This window comes from Notothenia rossii (genome assembly GCF_949606895.1).
Source record: "Notothenia rossii genome assembly, chromosome: 8".
Taxonomy (NCBI): domain Eukaryota; kingdom Metazoa; phylum Chordata; class Actinopteri; order Perciformes; family Nototheniidae; genus Notothenia; species Notothenia rossii.
In genome coordinates this window covers 34,751,892-34,777,753 of record NC_136906.1, presented here as the reverse complement: position 1 = coordinate 34,777,753, position 25,862 = coordinate 34,751,892, and the positions used below count along the sequence as shown (strand labels likewise).

At 40.4% G+C, this 25,862-nt stretch overlaps 1 protein-coding gene across 2 annotated transcripts; it reads right to left on the bottom strand.

Annotated features, from left to right (window-relative positions):
- Positions 1 to 25,862, bottom strand: LOC307016068 (homeobox protein XHOX-3-like). 2 transcript variants are annotated; one of them, XM_079645114.1, is made up of 3 exons: positions 25,658 to 25,862; positions 5,031 to 5,263; positions 1 to 2,597 (listed from the first exon to the last, which is right to left on the bottom strand). In XM_079645114.1, exon 3 carries the CDS (start codon positions 2,574 to 2,576, stop codon positions 2,124 to 2,126), a length of 453 nt encoding a protein of 150 aa, XP_079501240.1. In that variant the 5' UTR covers positions 2,577 to 2,597; positions 5,031 to 5,263; positions 25,658 to 25,862; the 3' UTR covers positions 1 to 2,123. The 2 variants fall into 2 exon arrangements, with proteins under 2 accessions (XP_079501240.1, XP_079501239.1); XM_079645113.1 differs by lacking the exon at positions 5,031 to 5,263.

The following is a 25,862-nucleotide window of genomic DNA, read 5'->3' as shown; positions in this document are numbered from 1 at the left end:
TTTGTTTAATATATACATCAACAGAATTGTAACAATGTCAATTTGTGGTTTTAGAGAGAGGTGCATCCTGACTGTGCAGTTTCCCAAGCTGTTGTCAGGTTTACTCCTTCACAGCTGTGCAGAGACTTTAACCAAAACCTGTGGATAAACTGTGGTCCATCAGGAAAGAGTTACTAAACATCTGGACGCTCAAAAAGAAAGTGGATAAGTGTATCATAGGCTACAGTTACACATTTCAACCGGATTGTGAATGCTACTTAAAACATTGCAGTTGTACAAATAAATAAAAGCAGTAGTCATTAGTGTTACAGCAGACAAACAATCAAAACAACTCCAACAGCATTATATGTACATTAAGGCTTCACATGGTGCAATTGCACGTTTACAGACATTGACTTCAAGATGTCTTTCTTCTTTATTTGCTCCCCTCCACGGCCACATTGTGCACAGATATGCACACTTACAGTGGCTAGGCATTTTTTGTGTTTGCCCTTCAAGAAAAACATCACTGGTTAGGTATAATGATTAAAGGACCTCAGAAAACAACAATGCCTTTTGTCGAAAGGAAACATCTGAAAATGTTTACGTTAAAGTGCAAAAATGCTCTAACAGACGATATCCTCAAGAGCTGACCACCAGATGCTAGTATGGCAATGGAATCAAAGGCATGGAGCCAGAAGACAGTTTTTCTTTAAGGCAACACAACTACATTTGCAAACATTTGACAGATCATAGCTACTGTAATTTCTCGCTTATATCTACTCCCTTTTTTCAATAAAAAACTGTATGCATGAACTGAAAACTATCACATTTACTGGAGCAAAGCAAGCTTCTACACTTGATAGTCTCCAAGTGGTGAGAAAATATATATAAAAAGTTGAGAACAAATTATTTTTCAAAGTATGTGTTTTAAAGTCAGTTTTGGTGAAATGTACAGTTTATGAATGTATTCCTAAGCTCCAAACGTTTTTAAAAAATGAAGAAAAACTGCAGCAGGTATAGCCTACTGTCATTTAAGACCAGTTAGAAGTTTGCTGAAAGCTGAGCAGTTAGACAACTAGAGGTCAGCAACAACAGTTTGAGTGTTACTCTTTAAATATTGAAGTGTGCAAAGCTTTTATATGCTGCAACAGATAGGAAAGAGGCATGTTGCATACATGCAACTTAAAAATATTAGGTACGAAAACATTGCTCTTGCAGTATAATGGCTGTATGCAAGCAACAAGTTTGAGTTGCTAACATTTGCACAGTTGGTAGATTCTGAGGCGAATAAACAAGGACTATAGGCCTACCCACAGTCTGGAGGTAAAAGCTGCCTTTGTGCTGAAAATGGTCATGAATTATAATCCTAATCATAATACAAATATGGCTCCATGCTCATGTAAATGGCCTTGTTTGAGATAAAACCTATGAATAGTGTTGCAGTGTTGACGTATTTTTGTAAGCCGAACCCGGAAGTTAGCATCACAAGGGCTCCATTGACAAAGAGCAATGGGATTTTTCCATTGTATTGAAGATCTTTGTCAAACATACATTTATGATACTGACACGTTTTGTTCAGCAGGAAAATCTCCACATATTAACATTACTTTTATTATTTTGGAAGCGTAAATGTAAATCTAAAAAGCTAACATTAGGCTATAAACAAACTATGCAATTGTTTGACATCATCCCCACAAAGCTAAGGGTGGCTAATGCTCGACGTGACCACGTTTAGTAGTGTAATTTAGAGTAGAAGACAAGTGAGGAAGTGTCTATACACATATAGGCTCTGGACATTCACCAGTGGGGTGTTAAAAAAATAGTTTAAAAAACTGCACCGGAAATGGTAAAATGCTAACCCATTACCGGGTTTTGGGACTCATTCCTGCAGCACTCTATTGTGGAAACAGTTTTCCGTCATCCAATAAACAAATTGCTGCTATTATCAGTGTCATGTGACTGGCATAGATAAGACCTAGGAATTGTGTTTTTCCTGTTCTTAGTTAATGAAACTCTAAAATGTCCTACCATAGTGAGCTCGACAGTGCACGTGACATTAATTGAAGACACAGTGATGCTGCTACTTCCTTATCCGACAGCAGTTTGACCGCCTAGGATGGTGAGGTAGTTTCTGTCCTCTTTTACACCACCTCTTCTCTCCGCTCCAGACCTGCTGGCTGGACCTTGGGACTCCGGGGCCGGTTCAGTCCGAGCGCCTCCCCCCTGGCCTTCAGCAGGTGTTCTGGTCCCCAGTTCATGCACAGCAGGCAGGGGCAGGAGACAGGGTGGTGCACAATGCTGCTGGAGGGGTAGAGGGCTGTTTGTGTTGGAGGCAGTCCCCCCGCTCTGTGGTGGTACTGGGAGAGGCGGAGTGCGTCCAGGGTCCTCATGGGCACATTGTAGCGACTGTGGGCCGAGGGTGAGGAGAGAGCCAGGGGGTAGTGACTGGGGAGGGGGAGGGGGAGGTGTGGGAGGTGGTGTGGGATGAAGGGGTACGGCAGGCCGGAGGAGGCGCGGCCCATCAGGAGCGCCCCCAGGGGGTCCACGAGAGGGTGGGGCCACGGCAAGGAGTGTCTCTGCCTTTTGTCCTTCATCCGCCTGTTCTGGAACCACACCTTGAGAGAGGAAAGGAAAGAAGGAAGGAGGGCAAGGAAGGTGAAAAGATTTGGACAAGAGCAGAAAAAAGAAGCTCAGGATAAGTTGTGAGAAGATGATTTGTTCAAACAAGTCAATATTTTGGGGGGAAAAATTAACTGTACAATTAAAATGGAAAGCAATGGTTATTTGACCAAAAAGCTTCAAACGACCAATGTTGATATTCAATCTCAGAAGCATGCTAACATCTGCTAATTATTAGAAGACATAACGTACAGCTGAGGCCGAAGGGAATGTCATTATTTTGCAGGTATTTTGTCTTAAACTTTATGCTTTTTATCATTTAGATTTGACTGTATTCAAAGACATATATAAACAGAAAAGACAGCACTACAATACAAGGACAATATTCAAACATATAATTGACATGATCACATGTTATGCATGCACATGGTCTGAGTTACTCTATAAGATATATATACTTTAATTATTATTATTTAATAGTATTTTTCCCCTGATCTAATATTCTCTATATTACTCTCACTTACAAAGACAAGTTGGGATGGTTTAGTTCTAGGACTGACCTTATAGCTACATACATATGATAACTATATTCAATGTAAATGTATATTTTAAATTGCAATGCTGTCCATCACCTTGCTTCATTTAATTTCTCTACTTAACTAGATGTCTCCCTTTTCTTTTAAGCTTTAAAGCTGGGAGTCTTCTGTGTGTCCGTTTGTCCTCAAATCTTTTACCAGCTCATAGAAGCTCCTCAGAAGGCTGAGCTTCTAAAGCGTCAGGTGGCAGCGTTTACGAGGCCTCGCCTCACATTCCTGCTCTTTCATAAAAGACCCTCCAGTAGTTGGTAGAAAGGTGGCTTTACTGCGTAATAAAGCTGCTGCACTGGGCCAAATGTTACACTGCTAAACCTGTCAGTGCTCAATCCAGCACGCTGACTAAAATGAAAAGTAGATAGATTCATGGGAAATGTCAAAGGGGGTTTGTCGTTTATTTTTGAAGCTGTCCTCCTGTTTCTTGCCAGAACAAATGAGGTAAGAATTGAAAATCAGAGATGGAGTTTTCTGAAAGCTCAATGTCAGTGTTGTCAATACGGAACTGGAAATGATCTTAGCTAAAGACTAGGGGAAACATTTAGCATGACTCCATCCAACATCCGTTCAAAAACAATGTCCAACCTCGTTGAAGCTAACTGATTAGCATGTTGTGTCCTGTACAGAAACAGCAATGCTAAAATTATGATTTGTGTTAGGGGGACAAACTTAACCGCCCATGAAACCACAAACTGCTGTTTTCTCTTTGTATACAGATTTGTCAAACCATATACGACATGTAAGGAATGATTTCACACTTTGAAAAATATGCTAATTCAATGCTTAGCACAATGAGTGAAAACAGCTGTCCAGAAAAACCCAAATCAAACTCCCTGTATCTCTGTGTGTGGCTCCAATACAGTCAAATAAGGATTGTAGCTCATTTTAGTTTAGTGACTAACCTTTACCCTAGTCAAGAGTATCCTATCATGCATGAGGCCTCGGGCAAAAAGTAGTTGCTGGGCCCCTATTGACCACCCAGTCTCTCTAATATGCAAGAGTATTAAATGAAGCCTCTATGTTCTGTGTAGTGGAAGCTATCAGACTACTGGTCGGATGAAAACACCTTTATGTTGCTGCATCATGAAATACCTGTCTGAACCCTTATCACAACCCGTGGAAGTGGATGCTTGTTACTGATTTATTCACTCCACTACATGGAGATATTGTACTTTTTATATTAACTACATTTATTTGACACATGTTACTACATGCATAACCCATTTATTATATATGATATAGTAATAGTAAACAAAGTATCCAAACGTTGCTTTACATTGAAGAATTACCACATAAAAACATTCGTAGTGATAAAAACACATATTATAATATTTTATAATCAAAAATCACTTACAAAATAGTTTTTTATACTTTAAGTAAACTTTTCTTACTTTTCAAGTAAGTATTTAGCATAATGTAAACATACAAAATACAAACACCTTGTGCAATCAACATTTTTTTTAAAGTAAATACAATTTTGAAGATGGAAATTAATTTTCCTTATTAATTATTTATTGATCAATTATATTATATATACACATTTTCATATATTTTTGTTTATATAACCATTTTCATTATTTGTATTTACTGTATTCACTGTAGATTAATTGAAGATGTCTTTTGTTTTTAAGTATTTTGTTAAATGTACCCACTGTGGGACTCATAAAGGAATTCTGATTCGGTTTCTGCTTCCCCCCATGTAATGGCCATCTCCCCCCCACTGTTGGCCATGTTAACACACACACACACACACACACACACACACACACACACACACACACACACACACACACACACACACACACACACACACACTCTCTCTCTCTCTCTCACACACACCTTGATGGTGGTCTCCGGCAGGTTCAGGGTGGCGGCCAGCTCGCAGCGGCGGGGTCTGGAGACGTAGCTCTCCGTGTTGTACTCCTGCTCCAGCCGGGACAGCTGCTCGCGCGTGAACGCGGTCCGGTGCCGCCGGCTTGGGTCCAGCAGCGCGCTGCGCGGGCACGGCTCCGTGTGCGCCTCTGCGCCGGGACAGTGCACAGCAGCCACCGGCGTCTGTCTGTCCTCCGACACTACAGGCAGGCATAGAGGATAATAAAGGAATCAATGTGGGCAACTCAGTCTCACATCTGACCCCAAACAAGTCAAACTGAATGTTGATTGTAAATTGGAGGGTCACACGATGTAATAAGGTTAGACTGAAGAGGTCCTCTGTGCGCCCAAAAAATAGTTGCGATTATTTTCGGTTATCCATCATGATTCATGATATCGGAGGCATTGGTCGTTTTTGAATCAAAGTTCCCTAATTGAAGAATATATTAAATGATCTTGGTGTGATTTCTTAAGAGGATCTGTAGCAAACAAATACGTTTTCTTACATTTGTGGAAGACTTTTTGCAGGCTGGGAGATCTCTGCTGCTCCACAATACTTTATACAAAATTGTATTTTCACATATATTTAGCTTTTAATACTTTCGTTATTCCTGCAATTTGAATATTGTACTCGTCCAAATTGCGAATTTGAAACAACTTTGACTTTCGCAACCCTAGTCAAAGTCTCTCTTGTCTTGTCTTTGTTGCAAAAACAGCTGCTGTGCCAGAAAGAAATTAACCTGACCTGGCAATAAAGTAGGTATGACTGTACCATATCGTGTCAAATCGTATTCGGTGTTTTATATATTGTGGTTTAACCTGTACACAAACTACAGCAGCACACGTGATAAGAGATACAAATCAAAGTCAAAACATGAATCAAGCAGAATGCAGGGTGGAATTTAATGAAGTACTCGAGTATACTCCACTAAACTATGGGACCAACTTTTATCGGCTTTAGTTACTACAGACTCAGATTAATAGCTACATCGTAAATCAACTAATAAACATTAACATATACTAAGATATCAGCAGTATATAGTAATTACAATTAGCTCCACCTTTGATAGAGACATGCATCAATAATCATTACGTTTTAATACAAAAAATGTGCCATTACACTTATTGATCCCTTTTACATTTGGTCCTGTATATTGAAGTACTTCTCCCACCTCTGAGTAAACGCCTCTACATTGATAATTGTAACTTGATTCTGAACTGATGGCATTTTGATGCTTCAGTAGCCTATGTCACATTACTTCTGTGTTGTCAGAGACTCAGCTGTAAACTTGGTTACATTCAATATATTCCATGCTGCTTAATAACTTTTGGTTTGGTGCACTACTTTTTACACAGGTCTCCTTTCAAATACCAAATAATTGTATTAAAACTCTTTAAAACTATTTGTATTTTAAAACAAGAACACACTTTTTTTTAAACTATGGGTCGATGTTGCACTTCTTTAGTATTTTACACATTTCTGTTGGACCCCAAACAACACGGAAGTAATTTATAGACATATAACTGTCTAATTCAATTTGAGCTTGTTGTATTTGTAATCTCTTCACTTTTAAAGTTTGTTGATTGTTGTTGCACTTTGAACTGCCCTGTGTAGACATATCCTATATTTTAAACGTGCCGCATGCCTTGCCAATAACAACACACTCGATTAATCATATGGACAGTTGTGTTTTGGACATTTTAATGAGGCTATACTTTTCTATTTTGAAATAAGAAATAAAGTTATCTCAGTTATTCCACTTTGGAAGCACTTGACAGTGATGAACAAGCATTTTTGACATAGGCCTACTTACGCATCTGTGGTGTTAGAATGAAATGATAAATAAATCCTCCTGTGTGTCTCTCCGCTGAAGATGCTGTCTGCAGTCTGACAAACTTCTCTCCCTGACTCTCACACTTCACGCAGACAGTCAGGGTGAAGATGAGGTGTGTTTGACCCGACTCCCCCCTCCTCCTCACCACTGTCTGTGTCCCCGGGGCGGCTCTGCTCTCCTCTGCCCTATCACAGGCGCTCCAGACGGGCAGCCGTGTGCGCGTCGGGCCGGCGCGGCGCCGCGGCCGCGGAGGTGTAGAGGTGTTTAAGGACGGAGCCTTTGGTCTCCGTCTCGGCCTTTGTACTTTTGTTATGGAGAATTAAAGACGCGCAGGCAGAGACAGGGAGCAGACTCACATTGTTCTCCGCCGTTTGATGTCGGCGGGTTTGGAAGTAAATCATTACAGGCCTAATGGCTCCAAATTGGCCCAGGTGGATCACGGCGGAGGAATTATTAAAGTCTTACATACTGTACATTAATACTTGCTGCTGTCCCAGGCTCCTCCAACAATGCAACATCAATATAAGAAATGAATATAAAACAATACAAATGGTGTACAAAGAAACAGAATAGAAAAAAATTGTTCAAGAGAATTTTGCGAGTGACCAATGTGCAATCTTTTTTAAATCGGTATTTGTATCAATCATGACCTTTTTCAAAGCGGTGGTATTATGACCGTGCTTATGTATTATTTCTTTCACGATTAAATGACGTAGATTAATTTTTAAAACCATCTACTGTATATTTACAGTAACACTAAGCTATAACAAAGTAGGCCTTTGTATTCAAAGAAATGTGTCTGTTATAAATCGAAATATTTAATTTGCAAATAAAACTTTCCTCACGTTATTGGATTACGTAATTCGCTTCGCATTAACACGTCAGCTAAATTAAATGTAATGCAATGTATTAATGATATGAGGAAATATCCTTTGTTTTCATCAGGCGCTTAAATAACAAGCTACAATAAGACTTGACAGGCAGATCATGTGAGTTTATAATAATAAGTAGAGCAGTATCAGTCTCTAAAACATCCTTTACACAGCCTCTCTCCATGCAGAGCTGACCCTTGAACCTGTGTTTTTGAGTTTATTGTGGCTATAATTTGCGCTGATTGTTAATCCAGCGGCCAGATGATGATAAAGAGGACAGGAGGAGGACAGAGACACTCAGACGCCAGGTAGGGTGGAGTCCCTCCAGCAGGAAATGTATCGTTATTAAAGCACTCAGGTAGATCATACAGAGTCTCTTCAGAGACAGATAGATAGATAGATAGATAGATAGATAGATAGATAGATAGATAGATAGATAGATAGATGGATGGATGGATGGATGGATGGATGGATGGATGGATGGATGGATGGATGGATGGATGGATGGATGGATGGATAGATAGATAGATAGATAGATAGATAGATAGATAGATAGATAGATAGATAGATAGATAGATAGATAGATAGATAGATAGATAGATAGATAGATAGATAGATAGATAGATAGATAGATAGATAGATAGATATATATACTTGGGAAATTATTTTTGTCATGTTCGGTATCATTGTGCAAGAATTACAACATTTCTTAAAAATAGAATAAACTTCAAATAAAAATAAAACAAATATATGCATGGTCAAAGTAGAAAACACATAGAAGAGTGTATAAGAATACACATTATAAAATATACAGAATAAATTAGAACATTCTCTAATAGCTATTAAAGGGACATAAACATATAAACATATTGCACTATGTTCATTAAAGCATTGTGCACAGCTTTTAAAGTTTAATTGAAAGGGAAATACTGTATATCCTGTGAGGTAGTGAAAGTAGCTACATTATGTAAGTGCAAATTGTTCATGATAATAGAAAGGGAGAACCTGAGCAAACTATGGAGCAGTGAGATATGCTTTCAGAGGTGAGGTGTTATTGTCTGAGGCAAGAATTTAGGGGCTTTCACACCAAGTACTTGTCCCAGGAATAGTTCCCGGAACTTTTATTTCCTGGAACTATCTAGTAAATCGCGTTCACACCGGCATAAGTACCTGAGGGAGCAGCTGACGTCACTTCTTCTTCTGCTTTGGGTTGACTGGCAGGCCGTAAACAACTTCACGGCGTATACTGCCACCCGAAGTCCCCGGCCGGAAGTCCCCGGAGTTGTACTAAATCGCCAGAACGCCGACACCTCATCACTCCACCTCATCGCTCCCATGTTTTATTTTGTGTTGCCATAAGTTAGTCTCTCTTCGTTGGTGCGCTGGGCTAATGCTAATAATGCTAATGCCAGCTAATAAAATGGTGGCTTCACAAAAGTTTTCCGAGTTATATAGGGCCTGGTTTGCAATTCGCCCAGCCAATCAGAAATGGGAACCTTTTTCTCCCAGGAAAGTACCTGCCCAGCTAGCGGGGAACGTTCTCACAACTTAACCTATTGGTTCTAATAAGGTTTTAAAGAAACGTTTTAATCTGATGTTCAAAGAACCTTTTTAGGATGTTTATTTTTTCAAATAATGTTCCTATAAGGTTTAAGGTTAACTAAGATATAACGTTTTAACTGCAACATTCAGAGGATGTTTTGAGGCAACACGTTCTCACTCCCAACCCGTCACATATTGACGGATGGTCAGGGCCCCTCCCCGTCACTCTATTACGTACAGGGTACCCCTTGGAAGTCAGTTTTCAACGGGCAGGCCGTCCAATAGACCTTCATAGACCTCCCATAGCGTTGATAATAGACGCCATTGAGAACGCTCCCCGGCAAATGCTACCCCGACGGTCGGTTGTTATTGTCAATATTAATATAATAATTATTTATTTTTTAATAGTCACACTCGATTTCGCCGATTTTCTTGTTGCCCCCAGCTGGTCGACACCTCTTTTAGCAGAAACAAAGGCTACATTAATGTATTAAATCTATGTTAATCCATGTGTGTGGTTGTGGAATTAATGGACGTGCCGTTGTGCGGTTGCGCAACGCAATCATTTACAAACTCTTCAACTACAACCTTAATTATATTTAAAAACATTTTAGAAGACCTCACAAAATACTTTAATGTAAAAGTAAATTTAAATGTGAAGGGATGTGTGTAATGTGGTGATTATTATTCACCCGCGGATCAATGGGTTGGGGTATTGTTGCGCACGGACATTATAGTTAACCGGACTTCCTGTTGATGTGAAATCCGGAAAAAATAAATAAAAATAAAATAATATTTTATTCCGAGTGTCCTTGCTTTTCTCTTTGAAGGTCATCACATAACGGCATTGTAATACACGGTTCGGCTGCATTAAATATTACATATCTGCCATAGTTCACTATTTATAGAGCCCTGAGGCCTGTACTACGAAGCTGGTTCAACCTAACCTGGATATGTTTGAGTTAGCCGGTTGGCCTAATCCAAAACATACGCGCTCTCGCTAAACGGTACTACGACGCAGGTTATCAAGTGGATCGCTCAAATCCAGTTTTGGACAGTCTGCCGTGGTTCCATCCCATTTCAAAGTGTTGTTCGACGCTCGGCGTAACCCTCGGCGCACACTCAAACATCCAAATACAGAGCTTGAGGACTATCACAGGGTTTTTCAAGCGAAGCGGAGAGAATACTTACTTCCGGGTGTAAAATTAACTTAGCAACTACTATCAGCTGCTCCGACCCTCGGTCCTGACGGACAAATAAATAATCACAAGGATAATTATGTGTTATTGTTGATTAAATAACAGTGTGTGGTTTAGAAAAGAATACAAAATTAGAAGGAAAAAATGATGAAACAATACAGATTTCATTATTCTGAGCCCCTACTCTCCCCATAACTGACGGCAACAAAAGTCCTACATTATTCAATTAAAATAAAGAAGTAAAAACAATAAGTGTGGCTTGATATTGAGTAAGAAAAAGGTTGATAAACGCTGTGAGAATGGATCTGCGGAGAGCATTTTGTCACGATCTGTCTGTGTTGTGTTTGGTCTTGTCTAGATCTGTCTTTTGTTTTCTGTCTGCGTTGTGTTTTGTCTTGTTTAGATCTGTCCTTGGTTTCGGCCCATTCCCAAACAGCCCCCTACACCCTACCCCTACACCCTACCCCTCCGTTTGCGCGTTCACGTGGAGGGTCCGCCATATTGAGGGCTGTTCCAAAGCAACGAGTGTGGAGCGGTGTGGAGGGGGAGTGGGCTATCAAGCCCTCAAACAGCGAGTCTGCACCGGTGCTGACTTGAGACCGGTCTCTACCTGACCGGAGTCACGCTGTGTGTGTCCGTCAGGAAACAAGCTGTTTACAAGTAGTTCCAGCAAACATCCACTGATAAATTGCGATGTTAACAACCTCATGATAACCTCATATGTTTTTAACTTAGGATCATACCTGCGTTTAGTCTGGAAAAAGGTAAATGTGTGCATTTTATTATAAAGTTGTGTATATTTACAGACCGTTGCAAAAACTAAGAAGCTTATAAACATCAGGTTTAAAACTAAAAGAGCTTTGAAACACAATGAAAGATGTTTGGAGTTTTATTTGAGTTATTCATTTAAACTTTTTGTCTAAGAGATGCTGATTTGAAATCGTTGTTACATACAGTTAAGGCATGTCCTGTTTCCGCTGGAGAGAGGGGAGGCCGTCCCAAAGCTTGCTGCTGTATTTACTCCCTCCACCTGGAGGGAGCCTCGTTGAGCTGCGAGTGTGGCTACAGACGGAGTTCACTCCGTCACGGAGGGGTAAGGTCGAGGGAGTGGTTTGGGATTGGGCCTTCCTGTCTGTGTGTGTTCCCTCCTACCTGTTTACTTGATTGTGTTCACCTGGTGCCCCTGTGTTTTCTCCTCCCTCCTCACCTATCTCTTGTTTCGTTGATTAGTCTTGTGTGTATTTAAGTTCTGTTTTTGCTGTCTGTCATTGTTGGTTTCTCGTTTGTCTCAGACTGTGTTCTCAGGGTAGTTTTCTGTTTTTTGTCACCTTCACCTTGAAATAAAGGTATTTTTCTCTGTTCAACCTGCATTTGGGTCCTGTCTGTTTCACTATCCCTAACACATTTCGCCGCGATCCCAACTCCATTACCAACGTTCAGGGAGCTCTATGCAAGTCAATGGGACGCCCTGCCCGTTGAAAACTGACTTCAAAGGGGTACTGTTAGAGCCAGTATTTTGATTTGATAAGAAAGGCCACCTAATTGTGACGTCTGGAGTCAACGCACTATAAAGGATTACAATTCCCACGGCGCCTGTGCTAACGCCACAGTGATGGGCAACCTGTTGAGAGACGCCGTCGAGGAACAGTTTTTAACCGTAACGTAACGTAACGTACTCGTAGCATATGTGCACACGAACCGTACAAGTACCCTTTAAGTTGTCAAGTTATAAGCATTATCAAGAAAGAAATAATCCCTAAGTTGTTTGTTTTATTTGAGTTTTGCTTATTTCTTTTGAATATTGTATAGGCCTATTTTTCTTTGTTGCATGTGCAAAAGTTTGTTATTTTATTTTGAGCAAACACATTGCAACATCTTCTAAACCATCGGAAGCCAAGCAACACTTCAAACTGTGAGTAATTAAAGAAACAAGTTATAACTGTCTGTTTAAGGCATCTAGTGGCTTGATGGAAAAACAAGGAAGGAAGCCACGACATTGTTAAAAACTCTCGTGACGGACAAATCCGTGTGAAATTAAATGGTTGCCACCATATTATTATAATGAATGAAATACTCTTGGAAATGAATGGATACGAGCGGATGTGAATCGTGAGTTTACAAATCATGGACTTCATAGCGAACAAGGAAGGACCGCATTGACTTTCTGGATTGTGACAACGTGGATTTCTGTGGAAAAAGGCTTGTGCCGCATGTTGTGGATGTTGCAATACAGTATAGTCTAATGCTGGAAGTGGAATAAATTCGCTTATGAATAAAGTGTGGAACGTAACTCAAGGAGCGCATCTTGAAAAGTGCTTTAATAAGTTTGTCTATCTGGCTCACTGCCGCGGATCCAAGCCGCACACTAACAAAGCGCAACATTAAAATAAGGACAGCTGTTTACAAGTGGATGTTTAATGACAATAAAGCATAACAATGGCTGAAAAGGAAAATGTGGAAACGAATGAAACTCCTATGGACCCAAACGGGAATGAACGTGAAGTGCCTGTGGAAAATGCTGACGTCAGACCAAAAAGAACAATAACACCTACAGAAAAGGCTTTGGAAGATAAGCTGGCACAGTTAATTAAAAAAAGGAGAACGAAATTGGGTCAAGTCTCAAGGAAAATAAATGAGATTGATTCACTCATGATTGATTATGGGAATATCATTGAGATGCAAGGTTGTCGTGGGGTTTTTCAAATACTCTCCAAAGAGTTTTCAAACTCACATTACTCAGTGCAAGAAATGCTGTCGGAGCAAGGACAAGAAAGTGATCATGTTGACTGGTATCTCCCAAAAATTGCATATTTCAATGAGTTTCAAGATGTGATGAAGAAATGGTTAGCTAGAGCTACCTCCTTTGAGCATGTGCCTCCTTCTGACCATGGCTCATATGCTGCACTTATGTCAAGTCCACATAAAGCAATATCAGTGGGCATGATAAGTAAAAAAGGTAAAAGTTCTAGTGGCAGCAATAAATCTTCAACAGCTTCATCAGTAAGAAGAAAAGCAGAGGCAGAGAGAGCTGCGCTCAGATCACGCGCTGCTGCCTTATCACAGAAACACTCACTTAAAAAACAAGAAGCTGACCTGGAAGCAATGAAAGCCAATATCAGAGCTGAAATGGAAAAGCTTGAGCTTCAAACTTATATTGTTGCTGCAACAGCCAAAATTAAAACATTGGAAGCTTCTGAGGAAGATGACTCTGATCCTGATTTCCAGGATGAAGAGAACCAAGGAAAACCTGTGGAGAAGGATAATAAAAAGAGTTTCATATACTCAAATTCAATGAACTCAAGTCATGCAGCTCCTAGTGGTCATGTCCAAGTATTATAACCAGGGCCCACAACAAGGACAGCAGCATCAGCACAGCAGCATCACTCCATCCAAGTCAGACAAAGCTCTCGGACAGAAAGCAATGACTTTATTCAAGTAATGCAGCGACAAAACGAAATCACTGAAATGCTAATGAAGGAGGAACGCTTAACATTACTCCCATCCAGAGAAATACCCATCTTTAAAGGAGATCCATTACAGTACCTTTCATTCATCAAAATGTTCGAACATACAATAGAAGATAAAACTGACAATTACAAAGACAGGCTGTTCTTTCTAGAGCAGTATACAGAAGGCCAAGCTAAAGACTTGGTCAAAAGTTGCCAATACATGGATTCTAAAAAGCGCTTTTTGGAAGCCAAAAGACTGCTCCAAGAGAACTATGGACATCAACTCTTAATCGCAGCAGCTTGTTTGGACAAAATGTTGAACTGGAATGTCATCAAGAGTGAAGATAGAAAGGCATTGCATTCTTATGCTATCTTTCTTCGTGGATGTTGCAACACAATGGAAGATGTTGAGTTTTTGGATGAAATGAATAGCACATCAAACATGAGAAATGTGATCATGAAACTCCCATTTAAACTCAGGGAAAAGTGGAGAACAACTGCATATGCATATTATGAACACAATAAGACAAGAGCAAAGTTTCCAATATTGGTCGACTTCATTGAAAAGCATGCACACATTGTGATCAGGCCCCATGTTTGGAGACATACAGGATGTCATGCCAAAAAGGGATGTTAAAGTGTACAAATCCCCCAGCAATAAGCCTGCTCATGGTTATAAGGGAAGTAGTTTTGTTACTGTGACAATCCCAGGAGTCAATGAAGAGCAAAAGCCTTTCCAAAACATCAAATCAGACCATAAAGGCATTACTGTTCAGAAGCGCTGTGTATTTTGTGCAGGAGAACACACCTCTGAAACATGTAAGATGAACACAAAATCTCACAATGAAAAGATTGACTGCTTAAAAGCACAAGGAATGCTTTGGCTGTCTAACGAAAGGACATCTAAGCAAAGACTGTCAGAAAAGAATGAAATGTGAAGTTTGTTCAATGAAACATCCAACAATATTGCACATCTACAAGAAAAGGATTGAACAAAAAGACAGCTCTGATAAATACACCCAAGCAGCTTCTGTAAGTAGTGCATTAGTCTCTTTAAATGGCAGAAACCACACTGGGGCCGGTGGTCAACAAACCCTACCAATTATCCCAGTTCAAATAAAGTTGTCAAACTCGAACCAGACTGTGCAGACTTACGCATTTATGGATCAGGGAAGCACTGCAAGTTTTTGTACTGAAGCCCTTCAACAAGATTTGCATGCCAAAGCCAAGAGAACAAGAATCCTCTTAAAAACGATAGGTCAGGAGAAAATGATTGACACTTCCTTTGTCAAAGGTCTTGAAGTGAGTTGCATCGAAGGCAATGATTTTTATCGGCGGCCTAAAGTATACACACAAGAGGAAATTCCTGTTGGAAAAGAGCACATTCCCACTCAAGAAACCATAAATAAATGGAAATACTGTATCTAAGAGAAATTAAGTTGCCTGAATTGGATTGTGAAATCGGGTTGCTTATATGAACAAATGCACCAAAGCTAATGGAACCGTGGAAAATAATAAAAAGTCAAAATGGAGGACCCTTTGCTGTTAAGACCGTCCTGGGTTGGGTTGTGGACTGACAGGACAGCAATACAATCATGACTTTCCAGAGAAAGGTTGTGATGAGAAGAAAGAGATGTCAGTTGAAGACAAACAATTTTTAAAGATCATGTCAGATTCAGCTCAAATCAAAGATGGACATTATCAGCTTGAACTTCCATTTAAACAGAAGAATATCATGATGCCAAACAATCGCAAATTTGCAGAGCAGAGAGCAGAATCATTAAAAAGGAAATTCAAAAGGAACAAAGTTTTCTATGATGAATATAAAACATTCTTGGAGTCTGTGATAGTAAAAGGTCACGCTCAGCCACTGCCCCAAGAGCAGCTCGAACCTGAGAGTGGAAAGGTGTGGTACATAACACATCATGGGGTTCATCACCCAAAGAAGGGCAAGATTTGTGTAGTGTTCGATTGTTCCGCATCTTATCAAGGATATTCATTAAATAACAAGCTTATTCAGGGTCCCAATCTTACCAACACGCTACTTGGTGTGCTCATTCGATTCAGACAAGAACAGATAGCTTTCATGGGTGATGTCGAGGGGATGTATCATCAGGTCAAGGTGGATCCTGCCGATCAGGATTATCTTCGCTTTCTTTGGTGGCCAGGAGGAGAGGTCCGTTTACCTCTCGCTGAGTACAGGATGACAGTACATCTATTTGGTGCCACTTCATCAGCAAGTTGTGCAACCTTTGCTCTCACTAAAACCGCTGAAGACAACAAAGATGATTTCTCTGCTGAAGCTGTTGACACCGTCAGAAGAAATCTCTATGTTGACGACTGCTTAAAATCTGTCGCTTCTGCTGATCAAGCTGTGAAGTTATGTGAAGAACTCAAGGACCTTTGTGCAAAGGGAGGATTTAATCTGACAAAGTGGACAAGCAACAGTAAAACTGTGCTGGCCTCCATCCTAAAGAGTGAAAAACCCAAAGAGGTAAAAAACCTGGACTTAGAGACCCAAGACAATCTTCCAATAGAAAGAGCCCTAGGGATACAGTGGCATGTGGAGGAAGATGTTTTCAAGTTTCAAGTCTGCTTAAAATCTCAACCAGCCACAAGGAGAGGCATCCTTTCAACAGCCTACTCTGTGTATGACCCACTTAGATTTCTTTCACCATTTATATTCACTGCAAAGCTTGTCCTACAAGAGTTGTGCAAACTCAATTGTGGGTGGGACGAAGAAATCCCGGAGGCTCTCAAGAAACAGTGGCAAAGATGGCTCATGGGATTAAAGCAGATAGAATGCTTCAAGATTGATCGATGTATCAAACCAAAGAATTATGGACAAATTAAATCTGCACAATTGCACCATTTCAGTGATGCAAGCGAGATTGGACACGGTGTTGTCACCTACCTTAAGATGACAAATGAAGATGAAGACGTTCACATATCCTTCATGTCAGGAAAGTCACGTGTCGTGCCTCAGAAAAAAGTCACTGTCCCAAGATTGGAGCTCACAGCAGCAGTACTGGCAGTATGCATGGACAAGATGATCAGAACCGAGCTGCAAACCCCATTATGCAAATCTGTCTTCCGGACTGACAGTACATCTGTTTTGAGATACATCATGAATGAAGCGCTAAGGTTTCAGACATTTGTAGCCAACAGAATAAGTCTGATCAGAGAAGCAACAGCAACATCACAGTGGAAATACATCAACACTAAACTGAATCCAGCAGATGATGCATCTCGGGGATTGGCAGCAGAATCGTTCTTGAAATGTGAGACTTGGATAAATGGTCCATTGTTTCTGAAAAAACCTGAGGAAAAATGGCCTGAGTTTGCGGACGGAATTAAAATGGTCAACGACAGCTAAACTGATGATCCAGAGGTGAAGAAGAAAAAATTAAACGTGAACCCAACAATTGCAACTGACCTAAATGCCACAAGCAAGCTAACGCATCACTACACTGATTGGAGGAAACTGAAAAGAGCAGTTGCATGGTTCCTTCAAGTAAAACATCTCTTGCTGCTTTTAAGTAAGAAGAGGAAGGAAGTTACTTCTACTCAAGCAAAAGAACCACATCGAATAAAGCTGATTGAGAAGGAGATGAGAGCGTTTAAAGACTCTATGAGAGGTCTCATACTCTCTAAGGATAACTTGGACAAGGCTGAAGCAGCAGTGTTGTGTTTCTGTCAAAAACAGTCTTTTCAGAGGAAGTGGAAACTTTGAAAAGGGGAAAACCTATCAAAGGAAGTAGTACACTGTATAAATTGGATCCAGTGTACGAGAATTAACTGGTAAAGGTTGGAGGAAGGCTAAATAAAATGGCAATGCCTGAGGAAGCAAAGCACCCAACCATTCTTGGAAAACACCACCATGTCTCTAAAACCATACTTCGAGATATTCATCAACAAGTTGGTCACAGTGGAAGGAATCATATGTTATCCAGGTTAAGACAAAAATACTGGATACCATGTGCCAATGCATTAGCCAGAAAAATTATATCTGAATGTACTGTGTGCAGACGTATGCATGGAAATGCAGGAGAACAAAAATGTCAGATCTGCCAAAAGACAGAATTACACCAGACCTACGACCATTCACATATGTTGGAGTGGATTACTTTGGCACACTGGAAGTGAAAAGAGGACGAAGCATTGTGAAACGATATGGAGTTATATTTACCTGTCTAACAACCAGAGCAGTGCACTTGGAAGAAGCTCATTCGTTAGATACAGATTCATGCATTAATGCCTGCAGACGTTTCATCAGCAGAAGAGGACAAGTATTTGAGATGAGGTCAGACAGTGGGACTAATTTCATTGCCACTGAAAGAGAGCTGAAGGAATCTATAAAAGAGTGGAATCTGAGCAAAATAGAACAAGCCCTCCAGCAAAAGGATGTGAAATGGACCTTCAATCCTCCTTACGGAGCACATCATGGCGGAGTATGGGAAAGACTAATCCGGCTTGTAAAGAAAATTCTGCTCTCCATCACAAAACAACAAACACTTGATGACGAAAGCCTTTCAACAGTTCTGTGTGAAGTTGAAGGAATTCTCAACAGCCGACCAATAACTACAGTGTCAAATGATCCAAATGACTTGGAACCTCTCTCACCAAACCATTTGTTGCAGCTCAAGGTCAAACCTTCGTTGCCCCCAGGCTTATTCCATCAGCAAGATACATACTCAAGACGACGCTGGCGACAAGTGCAGTACATAGCAAATTTGTTTTGGACCAGATGGATCAAAGAATATCTACCACTTTTGCAAGAAAGACAGCAATGGAATCGCATTAAAGGGAACTTCATACCTGGAGACATCGTAATAATCATGGATTCTAATGCACCTCGTGGATCCTGGTTAATGGCAAGAGTTATGGAGACGCGTCATGGATCTGGAAGACTGATTCGGAGTGTTCTTCTTAAAAAAAAAAACAACAAGCTGGAAAGACCAATAAGTAAAATATGCCTGCTGGTGCCTGCCATAGAATAAGGAAATAACTGAAGATGGACAATTAAGACACCCTGTCTATCTCAAATAGAATATCAAGACTGACTTTGTCTGGCTCTTTTTGAATTTTTGTTTATTGTTATTAAAGATGCCCATAACAATAGGGGCCGGTATGTTAGAGCCAGTATTTTGATTTGATAAGAAAGGCCACCTAATTGTGACGTCTGTAGTCAACGCACTATAAAGGACTACAATTCCCACGGCGCCTGTGCTAACGCCACAGTGATGGGCAACCTGTTGAGAGACGCCGTTGAGGAACGGTTTTTAACCGTAACGTAACATACTCGTACTCGTATACGTGCACACGAACCGTACAAGTACCCTTTAAGTTGTGAAGTTATAAGCATTATCACGAAAGAAAGAATTCCTAAGTTGTTTGTTTTATTTGAGTTTTGCCTATTTCTTTTGAATATTGTATAGGCCTATTTTTCTTTGTTGTATGTGCAAAAGTTTGTTATTTTATTTTGAGCAAACACATCGCAACATCTTCTAAACCATCGGAGGCCAAGCAACACTTCAAACTGTGATTAATTTAAGGAAAGAAACGAGTTAGAACTGTCTGTTTAAGGCGTCTAGTGGCTTGATGGAAAAACAAGGAAGGAAGCCACGACAGGTACCCTGTACGTAATAGAGTGATGGGGAGGGGCCCTGACCGTCCGTCAATATGTAACGGGTTGGGAGTGAGAACGTGTTGTTTGAGGATGTTATTGAGGCCTGAGATGACAGAAAGTTTTTTTATAAAATGTTCCTTTAATGTGATATGTTAACAAAGGTGGAACGTTCTCCAAGCAACATTCTGAAAATATTGTCAGGATGTTATTGAGGCCTGAGATGACAAAGTGTTTTATAAAATGTTTCCTTAATGTGATATGTTAACTAAGACATAACGTTTTGCCTGCAACATTCTGAGGATGTGTTTTGGACGTTGTTGAGGTAACACATTACAGATGTTCTTTTATAAAACATTCCCTCAATGTTACATAGTAACTAAAGAAGAACATTTTGAAAGCAACATTTGGATAATGTTTTCAGGAGCTTATTATTTTTTTTATAAAATGTTCCTGTGATGCGAAATATTAACAGGGTCATGGTCAACTTCAGATTTATTTGTAGTGCGCTTTAAAAAACAAACTTGTTGCATTTGTTTGAAAAGGATGTTTAAAAGAAATCTGATGTCACCACATTTTCCTTTTTAGAAAAAAACAAGCACATAATTCATGATATTGCATGTTTGCGTAGGCATGTCTGAGTTCCCAGCTAGACATTGTTGGTTCTAAAAACATTCTGAGAATGTTACCATTTATTGTTCTAGGAATGGTTTCATCGAGACATTTTATTTTGGTTCCTAGAATGTACTTCTGAAAGGTAGAATAACGTTCTCTAAAAACATTCTTAAAATGTAACATTGTTTGAACATTATACCCCAAGTGTTTTTGTTGTTTATGCACATATCTCTATTGTCATATGGATCGAATAACACTTAGAAAACCAAAGACAGACATATAGAAGAACGGACCGACTATCACTGCCCGTCCCTGAAACCCCTGTTAGTGGGTTAGTGCCGCCCCCCCGCCCCACCTGCCTGCTCTACACGGCTGAGAGCAATCTCCAATCAACCACACCTGCAACCTGCTCATCAGCCACACTATGAAAGCCTGCATCCTGCACTCATTCCCTGCCAGATTGTTGCCGTGAACGGTTTGTTGCGTGCCGCTCTAGCTTCTTACAAGCATATTCTTTGACAACTTTGCCTGCTTTTGCCTCACACTCATTTGTATGTCTCTCCCAGGAGGAATCCAAGACCTTCCACACTCCCAAGACCAGTCAGGCCTCTCTACCAACCCTGGAACAACTGTTTCCCACTGCCGCCATAAACAACCTCCACTCCCAGCTCCCCTTTTCTAATAAACAAATGTTACTTTCACCAGCTGATTCCGAGTCATCCTTTTACATGTGTTAATAGTCAAATTCCAATAGTTAAGTAAACATAATCATCCTAATGACCACAGTGGTCAGTCCACTTACCCAGGAATTTTGAGTTGAACAATTACAGGAATATTATGTCTTTAACTTCTAATAATGTAAACATATTTTAGTAAATTGTTACCACAGAACATTTGCATAATTTTTTTTAACATAAATTATGTTATCCTTCCCTAAAATAATAACATTCTGGCAACATAACAAATCCAACTTGCAGCTGAAAATGTTTTGAGAACAGTAGGGCATAATGTTCTAACAATGTTATCAAAAACATTTTAAGAATGTTCTTAGAGAACGTTATCCTACCTTTCAGAAGAACATTCTGGGAACCAAAATAAAAGCTTCTGCTGAAAACGTTTTAAAGAGCAACTTCCAGGTTTTTTTTTTTACTACATTTACGCTCAACCTTGCCTGAAAATTCGATTTAAAAATGTTAATGCAGGATTTAATATGTTTTACAAGACATAAGGGCAGGAATTCAGAGGAAAAGGAGCCGTTTTGAGCTCTGCTACTAAAAACTGCTTTTTTTTTTTAACGTCATACGTCAAACGCGTCATATTACGTCACATGGCGGAGCAACTTTCTCGGACTCCTTCTCTGCCCAATCCGCGGTAGTAGTTTGTAGTTGGTTTGAGCTGTTGTGATTTAGTGAGCTGGTATTTTTTCGTTAATTTTACATTGTATTTCACCATTTGTAATCATGGTGAGCTTGTGTTTGTGCAGGTTGCAAAAGCTCCAGCCTGTCAGGACATCGAGTCCACAGTTTCCCTCACGGGAAAAGGACCCGAGCTAGCGTTCGTTCCTGGGTGCGTTTTGCATCCACCTCCCTGCAGCACATACTCTCCACAGCTTTAGCAGGAAACCGTATTAAATCTCTTTCCCCCCTTCGCTGCTCTCTCTCTCTCCCCTCCAGTACACGGCACCGTAAGACGTAGTGTGGAGTTGCAGTAGGTAACGCTGTGGTGGCTGTACTGCTCCAGCCGTCTCCTTTGTGTTTGTTTGTTTCCCCCTGTCTGTGTTGTTTGTGTGGGCGTGGTGGCTGTCACTCCTGGCTCCCGGCTCAACCTCCACTCACCTGCTGCAATCAGCTGTGCACCCTCCCCGACTACACACCTGCTTTCCATCAAGCCATTTACAACGGCATATCAACGGAGGCTCCACAACCTTTCTCCGCCAGATTGTCAAGTATCAGCCGTATCTCGCGTTTCCCCTCCGGTACACAGCACCGTAAGACATAGTCTTAGAAAAAAATCGTAGATGTCACTGTAGTGTATATTTCGGTATATTCTTTTGAAAATCTAGTGTATTCATCATTTTCCTACACATTTATTCACTGATGTTTCTTACCTGCAAGTTGCTCTTTAAGAACAGTAGGGCATAATGCTCTAACAATGTTATCAAAAACATTTTAAGAAGGTTATCACCAAACATTTTAAGAATGTTTTCAGAGAACGTTATCCTACTTTTCAGAAGAACATTCTGGGAACCAAACCAAAACTTCCCGCTGAAAACGTTTTAAGAATAGGAGGGCATAATGTTCTAAGAATGTTATCACCAAACATTTTAAGAATGTTTTTAGGGAACGTTATCCTACCTTTCAGAAGAACGTTCTGGGAACCAAACAAAATTACCAACAGATTAACGCACAATCAACCCATACAGCAGGATGCATCTATCTCTCAGAGTTGACTATTCTTGTCTGTCACAATGGCACACACGTAAGTACTAGCATCCCAGTACTCACATGCTCTCAAGCCGTTTCTCAATCGCAAGTAAAACTGCTGCAGAGCAACTATTTCAAGTCTACTACTTCATCGAGTGGTGCCGAAGGATTGTTTAAATGCATGTTAAATGCCCAGCATTCTGCGCCACTCTATGACGTAGTATACTTGAAATAGTGGCTCTGCAGCATGTGTACTCGACATTGAGAAACGGGCCGTTTCTCAATCGCGAGGATGCTTGCTTGGTAGCACATGTCTTCTGAGTCACTTGCTTCAGAAGCAAGGCAAGAATCCTTCCTGGCATTCGGAAAACGAAGAGTGGAACAGGCTAGCAAGTGTGCAGGTGTGCGTCATATGAGAGGCCCCGCCTTACATTTTCCGTCACAGATTTGGGGAAATTGGTCCGTGCGCAAAGCATTGTGGATTTTAAGGACGCGAAGTCTACCCATGTGCAGCCTCGAAATTACCCCCAAACCTAGGATGCGGCCTCGGTGGAATTCCAAGTATGCTGGAGATTGGAACAGTCCCTCTCTCTGCTAGAAAGGGCTGTTTGGAGGCGGAGGCGGGATCAAACCATTATATGTAAATCATTTTTATATAACGTTATATTAATGTTAATTATTGATGAATGATGAGAGGTTACTTAAACATTTTTTTCTTAATGTTCTAAAATAGTTTGGGCCCCCGTGGTGAGGGTGTTTGGGGTGGCCAATAGGGTGGCCAGGATTCAGCTGGGGGTGGCCACGGCCACTCCCAGCCACGCCCCAGCTCCGCCACTGCCTCCTCCTCAACCCATGCTTCTACTTCCGCGTTTACCCATGCTGCTCTGCTTCCCGCTGACGTCACACCCCCGAGGACTCTTAGCAGGTACTGTATATCATACAATTCTGCATGAAGCAATGTTTTATTATGGAAATATTTTGTCTGCAGTAGTTCTTATTTTTAGGCAATTACACAGAAGTTGTAAGTTGGTATACTACTATAAATTAAATAAATGATTAAATAATAACAAATTAAAAATACATATATATCTGTTATGTGGATCTGAATAATGCATAATAGCTCGATACACATGTGTCCATCATCTTAGACTTCGCTCTTTTCAGTGGCTCTCTCTTCTATGAACACCATGAATCCTTCTCTGCCAAAGCGGCCATGTAGGTCCCTACATTCAATCACCTACCAAGGAGAGAGTTTTTCCCACAGGATTCAAGCTTTCATATGCTATAATTCTGGATGTGTATACCTATCTTAATTGTAATTTAAACACTTGTTTAGTTTGTACAGAGATGGCCATGCTTGTGGGAGTATTTTGAGATCATCAACATACAGCCTTATGAAAAACCTCCTCAGTCCGGATAAACCGAAGGATAAAACTTACACACAACTTGTGGAGCTGCTAAAAAATCATTTTGACCCAAAGCCTACTGAAATTGTGCAAAGGTACAAGTTTGACTCCCGCAACCGTGAGCCCAATGAGTCAGTAATGTAATACATGGCTGAGCTGCGTCGGTTAGCGCAGGATTGCAACTATGGTAACACTTTGCAGCAGAGGTTGAGAGACAGGATCGTCTGTGGAATAAATGAAGATCGGATTCAGAGACGACTCGTATCAGGAGTAATCTATGGGCTCAGAACAGTCTCATAATACACACATGCACACAGAAGGATTCACACTTGTATTTCATGATCCGCAAAAGTATTCACACTTGTGTTTTTCAATGCACACACAAATGTGTTCCGTTTCATATACATGTAAATAAAATGCAAATACAGAAAAAAGTTTTACATAGTGTATGTATTTTTGATCCTCACATATTTGTTTCCGTTTAAATCCCCTGAACCTGCAAACACACACCGCTTTCTGTGCACGGATCGCTGTGCATTCGTGTGATAAATATCCTAAAAAGTTTCTTTGAACATCAGATTAAAACGTTACTTTAAAACCTTATAAGAACCTGTAGGTAACGTTAGCCAAAGTTGTAAGAACGTTCCCCGCTAGCTGGGATAACACCCTAATTTCCCTACAGGGAAAAAAGGTTTATCTCATCTTTTTGTCATCCAGGCAAGAGGAAACGAGGAGAGGAGCATCTCAGAGTCCTGAGGGAGATGCACAGTGCAGATCTGGCCCAGCAGGAGCTGAACCGGGCCCAGCAGGAACGGCACATGCAGCTGGCCATAGTGGCCTTTTACACTTGCATTTATGTATATAGTTTTGCTGTGTTATACACTTTTGTATTTAAGTTTATAGTTTGCTTTGTTATTTGCACTTGTTTGATGATTAAACAGTTTTTTGTTTGTAACAAGTATCTTTATCGTGATTTCCTCTGTGTAAATGGTAGACAACTTTCTTAATGTGTTAGAAAGATTTTCTTTTCATGATCTGTTATTTTCTCAAATGTTCTTATTATGGGGCAGTATACTGGTGCTTGAAATTCAAATATTAACTAAAAGTCAATTCTGATTAGATTTAAATCATTTGATAAACACATGTACTGTATATGTGAAAGAGTAAAACATATGTATTTATGTTCAATACAATTTACAATCAGTACAATGAATATGTAGCTATTCATGTAGCGCATTAGACCCTCTCGTATGTCCCTGCCCTCCTCCTCTGCACCTTGTGCCACTGCTACCCCAGGCTCTGCTGTTGCTGCTGCATCCCATTCATCATCATAGGTCTCTCCATGACATTTATTGCACAGATAGGTGTAGGTTTCCTCAGACGTCTAGAGGTTCTGCACCCACTGAGTGTGTGTGAAAGATGGAATAATCACACCCCACCACTCGGTTGAACGTCTAAACACAAGGTCTGCGGCGGCGACTTTGCAAATGGTATAACTTCTGAAATACACATACAAAAGCATACATATTGTAATACGTAAAACTGGTAGCTAAAATGAATTAAATACTTGAAACACTTTGGTCGTATAGTGACCGGGACCCTAAACACATTTCGAACGTTAGCTTACCAAGTAGCACTGTCGTTTTGAAGTGATCAGAGTCGTCTTGTCGTCTACGCTGCGTTGTAGGATTGCCAAAACTCTCCTGTTTTTATCTTCTGTATTTCGTCCTGCTATACTCAGCCTTTTCTGAAAAAAAGTTTTCAAACAAAGCCTCCTTTCTTTGATAAAAATCCACATACCAAGTACACGATCGCTTCCATATCCTTCATTG

Coding starts and splice junctions, on each gene's coding strand:
- LOC307016068 (XM_079645113.1), bottom strand. CDS start 25,828: ATGTGGATTTTTATCAAAGAAAGGAGGCTTTGTTTGAAAACTTTTTTT. Junction 2,598..25,657: donor CAAAACGACAGTGCTACTTG/GTAAGCTAACGT, acceptor TCCTCTCTCAAG/GTGTGGTTCCAGAACAGGCG.